The 18,007-nt window shown below is 31.9% G+C and overlaps 1 protein-coding gene across 1 annotated transcript; it reads right to left on the reverse strand.

Annotated features, from left to right (window-relative positions):
• Positions 1-18: 18 nt before the first annotated feature.
• Positions 19-1,183, reverse strand: LOC144842435 (carbohydrate sulfotransferase 11-like). The gene is made up of 2 exons (XM_078698882.1): positions 1,145-1,183; positions 19-900 (listed from the first exon to the last, which is right to left on the reverse strand). Exons 1-2 carry the CDS (start codon positions 1,181-1,183, stop codon positions 19-21), a joined length of 921 nt encoding a protein of 306 aa, XP_078555008.1.
• Positions 1,184-18,007: the final 16,824 nt, after the last annotated feature.

Raw genomic sequence — 18,007 nt, forward strand, 5'->3', positions numbered from 1 at the left:
TACTGAATACTGTAGACCCTACCCCTTAGGAAGGCCTTTTTCATAACCAAACAATAGAAAATCGTATAGATATCTCTGATATAAGGCTTCTAATTCTGAATCTGAAATTGCAGCATAACTTTGTACAACTCTCCCATGACTCGAGCTATTTGTAAAGTGTGTTCCTGTTGATTTTGGGAACTCTAAGTTAGTTCCTACAAGCTTTAGGATGTAATTTGAATCATTCTCTATATCCTCCATGCGACCGATGACGTCATAGTTGATATCGCATGGATGACATATCGAATACATTCTTTCCCAGTGAATATTGCGGTAGTAATGTTTAGAAACCAACATTTCAACGAATTCACCAAATGTCAAATCATATTTTCCAGTAACGTTTCCAGGTCTGACTCTCTTTATAATTGCGTGACTCAATGATTTTTGTAGACCATGTTTAAAATCACTTGTATTCTTTGCAACAAGTTTATCATTATAAGCTGATAATAACCGAGTAAAAGGATTCCTCACAAACATAACTTTCGTGTAATTTCGCATTATTTCTTCCTGTTCATTGACAGTAAACTGTTTTAGAAGAGATACATGTTTTTTCCAAGCAGCAGACACCTTTGGAGCACTCATTTCCAGTACATCGGAATAGTTTTTATATCCAGACAGAACTAGGAACAGTTTACACCAACTAACTGTTGCTACTTTAGGTGTTTGACAATAAACAATTTTATGTTTTTCATTAACTAGAATATTAGGATACTTTTTCATTTTTGGAATCTCATTACGATATTTGTTGCACATATTTGTTATGTATCTAGTGTATTGCTTACTTCTGTCTGAGTATCGCTTCATAAATGCATCCGAAGCCATCTTAGATTTGACCTCATTAGATGGTGCGGCGTGTATGACCTGTAAGAAAATTAGAATTATATTTTTTTTAAATATTTTATATTTTATGTTTGGTTCCTGATGTTCCAGTCTATAGACATCATTCTTATTGACCTAAATGTTACATTATGTCTGAATAATGATTGTCAACTCAATTTAATTTTATTTTAGCAAAGCAGATCAAACTATCAAGTTGGTCTATCATGTGTATTTACTATTATACTGTAGGCAAATTTACGTTTATTTTGTCTTCAATCTTGTTTACCTTTTTTCTTTTTAGTTGCGAAACACCACTCGTATCCATTCATTAATATCATATCATGCTGAATACAAGTCAGTATTTTTGCGAAACACCACTCGTATCCATTCATTAATATCATATCATGCTGAATATAAGTCAGTATTTTTGCGAAACACCACTCGTATCCATTCATTAATATCATATCATGCTGAATACAAGTCAGTATTTTTGCTAAACACCACTCGTATCCATTCATTAATATCATATCATGCTGAATACAAGTCAGTATTTTTGCTAAAGCTCTGTCTACACTATCAAACTTTATGTGACAACAAAATATGATGTGCCCATGGACATGATGATGTCATATCACTACCATATTTGGGCACATCACACTTTTTTTGGTCAAACTAGTTTGATAGTGTAGACAGAGCTTAATTATTCTACACATATTCATATTTTGTTATCATTTTGTTATCCTCATCCTCGTTATATTCTTAAATTGACATAATTATAAGGCCAGTTTACACTTACGAATAATAACGATCGACTACACATCGTTTGAATATATTATTTTCATCAAAGACAGAAATTATTATTCTGATGAAAACTGTTTCTAATGATTATTTATTATCGTCGATCATCGTTATTATTCGTAAATACCGTTCAGGCAACAATAAGAGAGTAAAAATATGATTACTGGTATTTAGAAACTAAATACAATCCGCACTTTGTTTGTTCTGCCATAATATTAATATACATTTTGTATAATTTTGGTTTTTCAATTTCAACTGTGTACCTTTTTTAAACAATTTACTTTCATTTAAAGGTCATGATGATACGTATAACAAGAATATGATTATTAATATTTTAACGTGGGCAATAAGTTAAGTGTCCTTGAAACCACCTTGTATTTATGTATATTTTTTCCATATGTTGAAGGAAAATAGTAGTATAAAGTTGCTGTTAGAAATCAACATATTCTTTTCAAATCGACATGTGTTTTCAGTTAAGACACAATAATTAATTTGTCGGGAAAATGCACAATGTCTTTATAATAGCCAATAAATACAAGAATTTTCTTCTATAAAATAAAACTAGTAGCTTTCGTTTTGGGACGACGTGGAAAAGAAAATAAAACGAGGGCATGTCACTGTGTGTTTTGCATTATAGTTATATATTAAGAATAGGCCTACATTACACTGGCCTACGGCGTCGTTAACTACACAACCAACAGGTAAACACTATTATTATAAATGTGGATTGGTCATTCAAGTCAAGACATTCTCCTTGGTTAATCGGTTAATCGAGAAATTATTGAGTAACAACAAACAAACATTCTCCTTTAACATTCTCACAAGCCTTATTATTCACAATAATGTAATCACAATGATAATTGTATATTTGAATGCGTTAGCCACGGAAAAGAAAAATGAAGAGTTTGTTTAGGCCTACACAATTCACATAACAATCTTGCTATATCAATATTAATTAGGCTACAAGAACAGGCGAACAAATACATCATACAGTTTATAGTTTCACGTCCCATTTTATAGATCTTTTAAGTGAGGTATACGTTGTACATAACATACCTAAGCCTATTGGACAAACGCTGTGCAAGTAGAGCATTTTTTAATAGTATTTTTCACTTATTTGCAATCACTATTTTTAGTTTGTCGAAAAGGTTAATAGGCCTGAAAACAAATACAAATCCCGGAGTTGAACAAACACATTTTGTTGGCCTAATGAAAAGACATTTGCTTAGATACTCCACAAAAGACATTATTAACAAACATGTCACTAACACTGCAGTGTCTAGGCAATCTTAACAATAACGGTTAAGTGGGTCGATTTCAAGATAATCCACATTAAAAAATGATTAATAGTTATAGTAATAAATATATTTAAAAACGACTAGGCCTTACGGTTATCGTACCTTGTTTGTCCACTTTGATATTTCTCCATGATGCTTCAACAACGTTCCATATTTAGACATGCCATTTACACTCAAATTTGATGATTGCAAGACAATCTACGGCGAAAGAAACGTAACACGTATCACAAGATGCCAAACGAACAATTTAATTAGAAATAATTATTCCTTTTTTTAAACTTAATGAACAACATAGGCTATAATATACATATTATTATATATATATTTTCTTTTTTTCTCTACATTCCTTTATAACAAAAATAATAGGTGGAAATTAGTAAATGTAAAAAAAAAGAGGGAAAAAAAGCAATTGTATATAATATTACAAAATGATGCAGAAGAATTGAAATTTTTGAGTTAATTAATACTATACATCTATATTTTTATAAGAAAAGTTGTAAATTCATACATTAAAATTACGTTATCATTAGTTTATGGTTTTATTAGTTTAGGTTTATTATATGCCGACGATCGATCTTCCTAACTTAACATTATCATATAGCCCTATTTTACCAAACATACCTGAGTGGTTGTTCCGTCTGTTTTCTTGAAAGTAATCACCCCTGTGAATAATAAATAAATGATACATACATTAGCTTGTTGTAATCTATCAAAAACAATAACATTCTGTTTTTCTTGCTTCGATCGTCTCGGCCTTTTTCAATTCAATTTATTTTCCACATACAACTACTGCAACCTAGTACATGGAGGATGCATATCTTAAGATCTGTGCAGGGCACAGATCTTTAAGCTAATAAGCAACTTTAGAAAATACTAAATAGTCGAACAACGTAAGTTATTTGAAAAAAAAAAGCAATAGAATTCTGTCGCTTGTTGTAAACTCGCTTGCGTTGCGTTCATTTTGCACTTCATACATATGTGTCTTAACTTTTTTTTCCTTACATTTATAATCAGAAGTCCACTTATATAAACCAAAACTAAATCCGAATCCGATTACAATGACAGCAATAAATACAGTAGTTAGATACGAAGTGTTGGCCATCTTTCATCAACGTTTGTGGAGTTGAAAACTGTTCAGTTTTAAATTCGGTGAGTGGCGTTGAGCTGCGTTGAGGTTAGACAATTTTACAGGAAAATGGATAGTTTGGTTATGTACGTCGACGTAGTCCAGATAACTGAAATACTAATGATTGACAGGAAAAGATGGTCAAAACAACCATATAAATCGTTGATACAGTTAAAGTTAAAACTAAACGAAACAAATTATTATGAAAATAATAATAATTATAACAATATTAAAGATGCACGCACTGTCATTCCTTTACATGAGAAAATGTTAATTAAAATTTATTTTTAATTGGGAGCAAAAGTCTTAATAATTGATTGAAATAATTGTAACTAAACGTGCGTATAATATAATAAGCGATCAGTTCGAAATTGATTGATCAACTTACGTCCTTGCATTGCGTCCAACTACCGTACTTCTCTTGTTCTGTGCATTTTCACTGTACAAAGTATTACTACATCAGCCGGGAGCAAAGTCCATCGCGGTGTATTCGAAGCCTTTGTAAAATCTGATCAGTTAAACTATTGATTGGATTGTCATAATATATGTCCAATCTGAGACAACTATGTATCTGGTCCAATTTTTAAATCTATAAAATGGCTTACGGTTAATTACAATAATTATAAAAGATGCACAGCCATTTAAGTAGATTCTATTGTCCGACAATTGTTGTATTCTATAAGTCATACATGAGGCAGTATCGCATTATAGGCAATAGCCCAAACATAACTTCCGATGTCATAAAAAAAAATCAGATGTATGATTGGGGAAATCATTTCCAGGTAATTTCAATTTCTTTTGCTCAACATGACTGTGTATTGGTTCTTGGTGGCTCGGCATAATGAGTATAAATACATTGCATTTTGTTAATAATTTGAATAAAAAACAATATTACAGCGAGTCATTTAAACTAACAAAGTATAGCCATTAAATATGAAACAATAATTTAAATCAGTTATCCATGTCTCAAAATATTAGGATTAAATGTAATAGAAGCTATAAATATTACATAATCAATTGTATTTACATCCACAGGTATAATTATTGATACAAAATCTGAATCAATGTTTATGAGAAAAAATATTAAATAAACGATAATTATAAAGGATTTTGTTTGATTTTTTTGTCATTTAATCCTTTTTTTTTTTTAAAGTGATTAAACATTATTAAACTAAAACATGGTGCCATAAGTTAATTTCCCGATTCATCGTGAAATCAAAAATATTCATCCACACTCCCCGCCACACTCATAGAAGCATTTATGAAGAAAGTGTATCTATACTTCGGCTGTAGTTGATAGAAGATTGAAATGTTTTTTTGAAAATAGAATATACAATGTTTGACTATTAGTGTAAATAGTTGAATGTAATGATCTTATAGAGATTGTCAAGGTATTCTTATTCATATCCAAACAGCAAACAAAAAAATGTGTATTTTCTATAACTTCTCTTCATATCTGGGTTCCAAACGGAGTTTTGTCTTAATTTTAGTAAAAAGATCAATATTTTTGTACATATGGCGTTTCATACGTATACTACTTGAGCTTGGTATTTTCTAAAGGGGTCGGGAAACACACGGCCAGTCTGTGGTTCTTTTTTGGCCAGCCTGTGGTCCGAGGGCGCTAGACATTTGGCCAGCCTGTGGTCCCGAAGGCGCTAGCATGAAACACACGGCCAGTCTGTGGTTCTTCTTTTGGCCAGCCTGTGGTCCGAGGGCGCTAGACATATTGGCCAGGGGCGCTAGAGATAACTCTTCCATGCTTTTCTACTGTTAATTACAATTGTTTGCCTATATTCTTAATAATTGATTGTTCATTGTGAGTGAAAGCTAACATAAAACATTTTATGTCAATTCGACGTTTATTACAATGGTTTGCATTATTCTTATAATTGATTATTCATTCTTCTAGAGTAAAAGCTAACTTTAGAGCAATTATGTCAATTCAATATTTATTACAATGATTTGTATATATTCTTAGTAATTAGGTGATCATTTAGAATAAAATGATCACCTATTGTTATTGTATAAAATCTTTATTATTAGGTGATCATTTAGAATAAAATGATCACCTATTGTTATTGTATGAAATCTTTATTCTTCTTTCTGTACACTATTTTGTGTAACAAATATCTCAAAAAGTTAAATGTCAATGATCACAAAAATTTCACAATATCTTTCAAATACTGTAACTTAATCCTAATAAGCTTTTCAGCGTGATCACTCAACCGTGACGTCATTTATACGCCATTTTGTGAAATCACATTATCAATTATATCTCCATAATTAATCATCACATAATAATGAAATTCACTACACGTAAACTTCGGGTCAAGGGTAAAAATATTAGACAATAAAAACTTGCGCGTTTCAAGGTCATGCGCGTGAAATCACGCGTTAAAAATTTAAAAAGCTTGAAATTAAGTTTTGATTAATTTAGAGCATGAATTAGGCCATTTGCACGTTTTAAAAAATTACTGCGCAAAAACACGTTTTTGCGCGCGCTGTACTTAAAAAGCGTAAAAAATACGAATTTTTTGTACAAATCGCATTCTACTCACCATCCTTAGTACATTTACTAAATTTGAGTCCGTTCCGACTTAAAATAACGCTATACGAGGAGGTTAAAAATGACAAAATGCGCACATTAATTGCATAAAAGTGCTGAAAATGGTGAAAAATAAGGCATTTTTAAAATGAAAATAATTCTTCAGAATGCACGATGACCCCCAATTTTTTTAACTTATTCTGGAAGCCATTGAGTTGTAGATATGAATTCATGTACACATTTTCCGTACAAAATGTTGTGACGTCATCAAATGGCCACTTGAATTTAAAATTAAGTTTTTTTTCTCTTTCGTCATATTTTATCACATTCAATAGAACGCATCTCTGTTATTTTGTGCCCGATTTTCGCTCAAATTTTAGTATGTGATTGCACAATTAATTGACTTTCTCATGACTTCCCACTATTTTTATTTTTATGACGTCATCACGCGTAAAAACTTGAATAACGTAGGTCGTGTAATTTCACCTTCGCCGTAAATTTGAATATCTTACAGCTCTTCATAATTGAAGGTTACCTTGATGATTATAATTTATTATGGAAGCTGATGAAATGTAGATATGAATTCATATAAAAATCAAGCCTATCGGATGTTGTGACGTTAACATATGGCCAGTTGAAGTTTAAAAGTAGTTTTTTCATCTTTTTCGTCAAAGTTATACAAATTTCAAAGAGCGCGCACAGCGCTTCTACGTGCCAAATTCTCTTCCAATTCTTATATTTATTTGCTCAATTCATTATCTTTCGAAATTGTCATCTTCAAGTTTATTTTGATAATTCCATCATACCAAAAAATTAGAACATGATGTGTGTCCCCTAATTTCACCTATGCTACACTGTATATAGATATACATTATATACTGTACATATTGTATATGGCATATAATAGGCTCAACTCAACGCTATAAGCGTATAATAGGATGGCATACATCAACATTTTCTGATCATATGTTAACGTACGTGCATGTAAAAAAAAAATTAATTTCATTAAAATGATAAAAATGATCACCTATAATTCGTCAAAGTGACGAATTAAATTCTAGTTATTTTTTTTTTTCTTTTTATTGTTTCTGTACACTATTTTGTGTAACAATTATCTCAAAAAGTTTAATGTCAATGATTACAAAAATTTCAGAATATCTTTCAAATAATATAACTTAATCCTAATAAGCTTTCCAGCGTGATCACTCATCCGTGACGTCATTTATACGCCATTTTGCGAAATCACATTATCAATCATATCTCCATAATTCATTATCTTACATTAATGAAATTCACTACACGTAAACTTCAGATCAAGGGTAAAAATATTAGCAAATAAAAACGCACGCGCACGTAGGTTCATGCGCGTGATATCGCGCGTTAAAAATTTAAAACGCTCAAAATTAAGTTTTGATCAATTTAGAGCATGAATTAGGCCATTTGCGTGTTTCAAAAAATTACTGCGCAAAAATGCGTTTTTGCGCGCGCGATACTTAAAAAGCGTAAAAAATATGAATTTTTTTTACAAATCTCATTCTACTCACCATCCTTAGTACATTCACCAAATTTGAGTCAGTTCCGACTTAAAATAACGCTATACGAGCATGTTAAAAATGACAAAATGCGCACATTAATTTTACAAAAGTTCTGAAAATGGTGAAAAATAGGTCTTTTTTAAAATGAAAATAATTCTTCAGAATGCAAGATGACCCCCGATTTTTTTAACTTATTCTGGAAGCCATTGAGTTGTAGATATGAATTCATGTACACATTTTACGTACAAAATGTTTTGACGTCATCAAATGGCCACTTGAATTTAAAAATTAGGATTTGTTATCTTTTTGTGTAGATTATCACATTCAACAGAGCGCATCTTGGTTATGTGTGCTCGAATTTCGCACAACTTTCAGTATGTGCTTGCTTAATTAATTATCTTTATCATGAGTTGACACTATCTTCATTTTAATGACGTCATCACGCGTAAAAACTTGAATAACGTAGGCCGTGTAATTTCACCTTCGCAGTAAATTTGAATATCGTACAGCTCTTCAGAATTGAAGGTTACCTTGATGATTATAATTTATTATGAAAGCTGATGAAATGTAGATATTAATTCATATAAAAATTAAGCCTATCGGATGTTGTGACGTTAACATATGGCCAGTTGAAGTGAAAAAGTAGTTTTTTCATATTTTTCGTCAAAGTTATACACAATTCAAAGAGCGCGCACAGCGCTTCTACGTGCCAATTTTTTTTCCAAATCTTATATTTTTTTGCTCAATTAATTATCTTTCGAAATTGTCATCTTAAAGTTTAGTTTGATAACGTCATCATGCCAAAAAATTAGAACATGTGTGTCTCGTAATTTCACCTATGCTACACTGTATATAGATATACAGTATATACTGTACATATTGTATATGGCATATAGGCACAACTCAGCACTATAAGCATATAATGGGATGGCATACATCAACATTTTCCGATCGTATGTTAAATTAATTTCAGTAAAATGATAAAAATGATCACCTATAATTCGTCAAAGTGACGAATTAAATTCTAGTTGATTTTATGATTTTAGATTGCTGGTTCTTAACCAAGCCGATTTTAATATAGCATTAAAATCATTCTTATAGGCCTATAAAAGCTAATTACGATTGACAATTGTTATTGAAACATTGATACGAATCGTTATTTTAAAAAAATAATCAGTCCATAAACTGATGCCAATTTTGGATGAGATCGGAAATAAAACTGTGTTAATAAACGTTGGGTAGCGCCCTCTATAGTTTTGGAGAACATGTGCGTTCGGCTGAACATTTCTAGCGCCCTCGGGACCACAGGCTGGCCAAAAGTCTAGCGCCCTCGGACCATAGGCTGGCCAAAAAAGAACCACAGACTGGCCGTGTGTTTCACGACCCCTGCTCGGTATTTTCAGTCAAAAATCGAAATAAAAAAAAATAAATAAAATGAATACTTGGGGGCAAGTCTACTGAGCGTGGAAGTAGCATAACTTTGTTTAATCTTAGCAAGATGCGAACTGTTTGTAAAATGTGTTCCTGTCGATTTAGGAAATCTTATATCACTTCCCACAATCTTAATTATAATAGTTTGAATCGTCTTCAATATGTTCAAAAGTCCCATTATTAACCTTTGAAATGCATATGGACTGTTTAACGGAGAGGATGTTTTTCATAAAAGTTTCAAGATAAACATTTTTTATTGGTGCATAACTGGAAAATTGACTTGAATTTGACCAATTCTATTTGGTGCAGAAATCTTTGTTGACATCCTTCTTTACTATAGTTTCGTTTGGTCATTTTCGTAATAGATCTGTGCCACACAGGGCAAGCGCATTCAACATGTCGAATCTAACAGTCACAATTAAGTATTATGTACTGAATCGAAAGAGGCTAAGCCTACTGTTACTGTCGTGAACAGTACATTATGACTCATATCTAACCTTAGTAGTGAAATGATTGTATTATACCGTTAATTACATAAACAATATGACAATATTTTACAATAACAATAACTCATGATTTTCTGAGTATCTGTGAATTTTCACTGTAAAAATAATGTATTATAGCTAGAGCAAAGTTCATCACTGTGTATTTTATATACCTTTATATTCCTTTGTAAAATTTGATAGGATTGCCAAGCTGAAATTAATTACCATATTCACAACAACAAAAAATCATAATTTATTTATATAATTACAATAACAACAAATTGTGCAGAATTACGCAGCCGCCGATTCTATTCTCCGACAGTTGTGTATCTATAAGTTATACGCAGTGGTTCATGTATCACACTTGAGAGTTGGTAATGGGAAATAGCCCAAATGCCTAACCTCTTTAAAACAATTCCATATGTGGAGATACAATATGCCTTAAAAAGTAAATACTAACTCCACAATAGCTCAACAGAATGATTAAACAATTATGAAAGCATGTACAAGTTTTCAATCAATCAATCAATCAATCAATCAATCAACGTAAACATTTATTTTCTTTATTCTCTTTAAATCAATTACAATAAAACCAATGAAAAGGTATTAAAAGAGAAAGTACGAATTTCAAATAATACATTTCGATAGATATATGTATATAGCCTATATAGACTATTTTCACTTCCTTTTTTTAATATTAATAACATCAAATAGACCTTATATAAGAAGAACAGTAACATGTAGAAAGAAAGGTGGCAATCCACGAAAGGCAATCCTGTGATGTGGAAGCCCACACAAAGAAGTAATAAATTAGTTAGACAGAACACAAACACACAGGTACAGAACAAACTTGCAGGACACGAATCACAACACAAATCTACATACAGAACATGCACAAACACACACATACATACATTTTGACCTACTGTATATACAATTTTGCTGAAAATACGATTGCCTATCATGTTATAGATTGTGTTCATGGTATAGGCCTATCGCGTTTATCCTTATAGGCTACTATCAAAATATTCATTGCCGTGATAGTCGTTTGGTCCTCCTGGACACATCTCAAACAAGCAACGTCCAGTTTTGTAACAAATCAGACTTTTGAGAGAAATCGTTTCCAGTCAGTTTCCTATTGTTGTTTTTTATCCTTGGCGGCACGGCATTAACAAAACGTAAGCGTATAAATAGATTGCATTTTTAATAAACGTGGAATCAAAATGTAAACATAACATATAAAATTGATTAAAACTTTTTAATTCACTTAAACTCACAAAAGTATCCATATATCCATACCACTTTTTCAAGGTAGTGGTGTCAGCTTGGTTTGCCGACACTGATCATGGCATAGTCACGTGATTTTGTTGTAACATGCGCTCTCTCTGGTTATTTCTTGAATACCTCTAGGTGAATCCCAGAGGGGTCCGCCCAGATTTATGTGTAATGTTTGATTGTGACATTCTACTTGACCTTGTCATAACTCCTTTCATGTGATCTTCTACATCTTTTTTATGTTCTTTTATTCTGTTTCCCAGTTTTCTACCAGTTTCTCCTATGTATATTAAGTTGCAATTCATACAAGGTACACCATACACTACTCCACTTGTGTCCTCCGGCTTAATCTTATCTTTTGGGTGTACTAGATGCGATCTTAATTTGTTTTGGGGTACAAAGTAAGAGTTAATTTTATGGCTAGTGAGCGTTCTACGTATCTTTTCGGATAGCCCTCTCACATAGGGTAAAGCGTGGCTGCCACACATATATGATGACCTGTTAGAAGTGAGACGGCCGGCCGGGGCGGACCCTCTGGGATTCACTCAGAGGTATTCAAGAAATAACTCAGAGAGGGCGCATGTCACAACAACATCACGTGACTATGCCATGATCAGTGTCGGCAAACCAAGCTGACACCGCTACCTTGAAAAAGTGCGATGCTAACGCACGGAACGTTGGTAAGTTTCAACGTTTATCTTTACCTTCACTAAAAACGAAAATTTGATATCATAAATATTTTGGGAAGGAGATGAATTTTTTCAATTTTATCCACCATTTCGTTTACATTTGAAATCAAAACACCCTCTTAAACGTTCGATACTGTCCGAAGTCCACAATTTAACAGTCTTGACTATTTTGTCCTTCCTCTGGATAACTGGGACATATTTTGGAATCAGATTCACACAATTGTGGTCCGACGCACCAAGCGGTTGTAATGCCACGGACCTATATGCGCTTGGAACTGTACCGTAGCATAAATCTATTGTTTTATCTTTACAAGTAGGGCAGGTTACATATTGGTGGTATATTCTGAGTGCTTTACCAAGCTTGTGTTGGTTGAAATCGCCTAATATGAGCCTGGGTGCATCAGGTGACAATGTCTCGAAACTTGTGCGTATTTTCAGACAAGATTTCAGCTGCTCGTGTAGAATTAGCCTTTGGGTGTATATACAAGACTGTAACAAATAATTCCCGCGGACAATAGAATGGTCTCAGTGAAATTGTCAACAATTCAATATCAGGTGTACATTGCCGATCGCGATAATAGTTATGTTGCACTATCGTTTGTTTACAAATAGGCATACACCACCGCCAATGTCTTTTCCGGATTGATTTAATAATATAGTAATATATTAATAAACAGCCATATACATGGCTGCAGTCGCGTGCTCAAGTTAATGTTTACCGACCAACCGACCGACCGACATAGTGAGCTGTAGAGTCCGTTGCAAGCGACTAAAAAAATCCACATATATTACAATCAACTGTATTTACATCTTTGATTAATATTATAAAAAATTAATGTTTGTGAAAAAACACCCAATAAACGGTAATTAGTAGAAAACATTTCCGTATTTATTCGGGGGAGGCGTTTATTTTTTTAGTTTAATATGGTAACATGTATAATCAAATAAATACCCCTAGATATGAACAAATACAACACAATTCATATCAAGAAGTGATAAAATACAGTAAAAATGGTATCAAAAGGTTTGGTAAATGTACATATCATGTCAATTAATGAATTCTACTACAAATAGAAATGTGTTTTAATCAATTTTTTTTGGCGAAAGTGATTAACATTAATAAATACAACAGTTTTTTTGGAGTACATCTGTCAAGGTATTTCTTGTTCATATCCAAACAGCAAAAAATCAAGTTTGTATTTTCTATAAATACTCTTCATATCTGAGCGTGGAATTGTAGCATAACTTTGTTTAATCTTAGCATGGTGCGGACTGTTTGTAAAATGTGTTCCTGTCGATTTAGGATATCTTATATCACTTCCCACAAGTCTTAATATATAATTTGAATCGTCTTCAATATGTTCAAATCTACCAATAATGTCGTATTTAATATCACATGGAAAACATATCTGGTGCATATTCCTCCAATGAATATTATTAATGTACTCCGTAGAAACAATCATTCTTATAAATTCACTAAATGTCGGATCGTATTGTCCAGAAACATTTCCTGTTCTGAACTCTCGTAGAATGTGTGTACTTAATTGGCGTTGAAATGACAAATTGTAATCACTTTTATTCTTCGCCACTGCTTTGTCATTGAATGCTGATAAGAGTCTTGTTAACGGATTTCTTACTATCATAATTTTTTTGTAATTTGACAAAATGTATCTTTGTTTTACGTATGAAAACTGTGACAACTTTGGTATGTGTTCCTTCCAGGCAGCACTGACATTCCTAACATTCATTTTTAAAACGTCTGTATAGTTTTTATATCCTGAAAGAACCAAAAATAGTTTACACCAGCTGTCTGTTCCTGCTTTAGGTGTTTGACAATAGATAAGTTTATGCTTTTCATTAACAAGCAAAATTGGAGATTTTTTCATCTTTGGTAATTCCTTACGATGTTTGTGAGACTGTGCTTTTACATAATCTGTGCGTTTTTTGTGCAAAGCGGTGTACCGCCTGTCCATTAGGCTTAAACTTTGATGAAACATTCTGTATGACGGCTGTAAAACAAATAATTACTTTTTAAATTGAAAATACTTGAGGTTATTACTTGCTGGAAATATCACCTACATTCAGTAAGCCAACAGTTGTCATTTATAATAGTACAACATATCTCGATATTCAAACGGACTTTTATCATTCTTTCACCATAAACACGTGGAATACTGCTGAAATATATATTTTAAAATATATATCATTATATATTTTTGTATATGCAACTTATCCACGTGAGTGGAACAGGTCATACATCCCATAACTTGTCTTTTGTCAATCTTTATTAATTCATAGAGTTAGTTGATTAAACGAAATAATGTCATTTTTTGTCATTGAAAATAACAAAAAAAAGTTTTCACCACAAACAATCTGGATTAGATAACCGTTGGAGGCACACATACCTCTTCTCATTTGATGTCAAACGATTTCTTCTAGTTAATTTTGCACACGAAGCCATGTAACCTAACTAAATTTATAAATACTATAATTTTAAATGGCATAGAACAGTAGTGTGTGTTGATAAGACCTTACCTTTCCTGTCGATAAATCTACGACAGCTTCTATAAATAAAAACATCATGGTTAACACTTAGCCTACTTTAGTTAATAAAATTATGTACTGATTTAGATATGTCTTACTTTTAAAGGAAACATTAAAAACAAGACACATAAAAAAATATGTATGTAAACATTACATCAATAAAAAATGTGGGCTGCTCCAATAATATAATAACGTTGGCAAAACTATCTTTGCCGGTTTACTTGCCGGTCTGCTTTGGCTGACAACCCACAGGACCTAAAATTACTATGAAGTACCATTTGCATTGACATTAACGAAACGCCTGTTAGTTTGTCTGTTAGCGCATTACGTCAATACTATTGAACACATTTTTAATATAGATAGAGCTTATTCAATAACGTTTACGGGGTTGTTTTTCATCCACATAAATCATTTTTCATAAGATCCCGTTTCTGGATCCTGTTTCACTGAGGACTAACATTATAATACTGACCTGTATAAAGATACCAAAGCATGACAAAATAGCTAATAACTACAAAGGTAGCGAGTCCAAGAAGTAGGCATGCTGATATCTTAGCCATAATACCATAGAATCACACCTGGAAATAAAGAAGTATAATTTATTGATAATTGACAATTGATAATCAGGGTAAAAATTTCTCCTTCCAAATTAATATTTAAAAAAAAAAGAATCGAAAATGACCTCTGATACAAAATCTTTTCACACCATATAGACCTTGTCTGGTGAGAATACAGTATGCATATGCAAGGGAACTGTTAAGTTATCCTCTCAAATTGCACATTTCACATTTCATAGGCCTACATTTTGCTTGTGGAATGACCTTTTTGCACGTTGTTAAATAGGCGGGTCTCTAATTGCTGTAACTAATTATATGCAATTATGATTTCGAACAATTCATGTATTATCAAAAAAAAGGCATAATTTGTTTGTGTATTTCTTAAGAGAGGATCTAATACATCGAAAACGAAGTTCTTACTGAAAGGTATAGATGAAAAAAAAAACGACCAAAACAAATTCGATGAAGGAAAAAAAAAAGAAAAAAAATGGAAAAAGAAAAAAAAAGACGGAAAAAAGAAAAAATAAAGAAGAAAAAAAAAATCAAAGAAAGAAGAAAGAAGGAATAATTACAATTAATCTGCTTTTGTTGTATGTAAGAACCTACTAAACTAACACATTTCGATAGTACAAACAAAGTTTTCACCGACTCAAATGTATTGTGTAATACATTTTTATTTAGACCAATTTGACAAAAAACCTTAATTTTAAATTTGTCGTGATCACTGTACTTTACCATCATAATTATAATTTTTAATGAAAAATATGTGTTTTACCCAGAAACATTATCACATTCCAAAAAACATAATTGCCTTTACTTGTATTTATATATTTTAATTTGAGCACCAGACATTATTTAATGATAATACCATTTTCTATATGATTAATGAAATCAAATGCTGTAAATAGTGAATCATCTAATTTCATTAATTTTGTCTGCATCCATCAGTTTAGACAAAAGGGACCACATGACCTGCTAAAGTGTAGGAACATTCCGTCAAACAATTAACATTATTCTCTGCGCCTTTCATTAGGCCTAAAAGCTTGCTTGTAAATATGTAGTACGGTATATAATGTGTTCAAACTAAGGGACGGATGCCCAGGGTGTAGGGGGTCCTGTACTGTAACTAACTTCTTAGCATGGAAGAGTGAAAAATTTCACTAATTTTATAATTATTTGTGTCATTATTGACCTTCGAAATTTACATTGACTGTTCATAATTGAATAAAGAGAGAATGTTTTATATTTTTCAAGATATTTTTCCATAACTGGAAATTTGACTTGAATTTGACCAATTCTATTAATTTATCAATGCCATAAATGATGCAGGAATCTTTTTAAAATATTTCAATTTACTATAATAGTATAGTGTTGTCATTCGTAATAGATCTGTGCCACACAGGGCATGCGCATTCAACATGTCACACTCTACATACATTCTTTAAGCTTAGCCAAACTGGTAGACTGATCACTCTGAATCAAAACATTAAACGTTGCCGACAATCATTTGTTTATAATTATATTCACGTTTTAATAATAAGTTCGTAAGATCTCTTTAGATTCATTTGTTAAACGCCTTTTTTTGTATTCATTGAATATCGTATGTTAATCAAAATGTAAACCAACCAAGAAAATTTAATTTGTACCTTGTTGTTAAAATGAAAACAAATAATATCGTATCGTAGGCCTATGTCGTATGTAACAGTGTACTGTGATGTTTAGTAGATTGAAATGTTCTACATTGATGAAGGGGGCTAAGCATACTGTACTTCGTAAACAGTAGGCCTACAGTAGGCTTAGCATCATATCTAACGTTAGTAATGAAGTGATTTTATTAAAACGTTTACCATAACTATAAACATTTTAATAATTATGATTTTAACTGTTTGTGTGCACGTCTTAGTTTTCACTGTTATTATTATAGCTGAGGAGCACAGTTCATCACGGTGTAATTTATATACCGTTATATGCCTTTGTAAAATTTCATAAGATAAAAATATTAAGTAACTAATACTAACTCCACAATAACTCAACAGAGTTAAGTTATATAAATTGACTGTAATTCAATTCAAATTATACAATAATATCTTCTTTGTAATATTATTTACCGTCTTTATAGTAAGGCTATAAAAAAGTGAATAATTTGAGACAACAAAGAAACCGTGAGTTCAATTAGTTGGGTTTGGCCCGAGGAATCAAATAATTAACGTTCATATTTTTTATTAAATGTAGGCCTAATTTAGATTGGATAATTTATTATCATTAGGATATTACCAACAACTGATAAGACAATAGCACGGTCAGTAGCAGACACTAGTATTAGTTACGTACGGTAGTGGTATTATTATTCACGAAAAGCGTGGCATAAGCTTCGACATGACAGCAAACTTAATTGTTGCATTGTATAAGTTTGGATGTCAGAATATATCCAATTGCTGCCAACAGTTCGAAACGTATATTTAATAATAAATTCATGATCGGTTATTTGATACGAATGTTATATTTGTGAAGGTACCATCCAGAATTCATTAAGTATCAAGACAAGAAATCGGTGAGCACCATGTTACAATAAGCAGAATTCGTTTCTTCTTCGACTTAATTTAATTCAATATTTGGATTCAATTCTTTTGATATGTCATTCCCAGAGTGGCAATTCGATTTGACTACATATCAACATCGTGCCTGTATCTTTCACTCTCCGTGTTGACGATATGTATCTATATTACAACATATACATCTGTGGGCACTTATAAGAGTTATTTTTAAACATTTCAAAACATTGAGGCAGCCTAAGAATTGGCCGACGATGTAGGCATAATGTACCCCAGTTTTTAATATATTGATTTAGTGTTTTGAGAGAAATGTT

The sequence above is a fragment of the Antedon bifida genome, chromosome 5 (assembly GCF_963402885.1).
Source record: "Antedon bifida chromosome 5, ecAntBifi1.1, whole genome shotgun sequence".
NCBI lineage: Eukaryota > Metazoa > Echinodermata > Crinoidea > Comatulida > Antedonidae > Antedon > Antedon bifida.

What these genes read in the sequence shown, in the direction of transcription:
- LOC144842435 (XM_078698882.1), bottom strand. Translation starts at nt 1,183, where the DNA reads ATGGATACGAGTGGTGTTTCGCAACTAAAAAGAAAAAAG. An exon ending in CGCAACTAAAAAGAAAAAAG is followed by an intron (nt 901 to 1,144) that starts GTAAACAAGATT and finishes ATTTTCTTACAG; the next exon opens with GTCATACACGCCGCACCATC.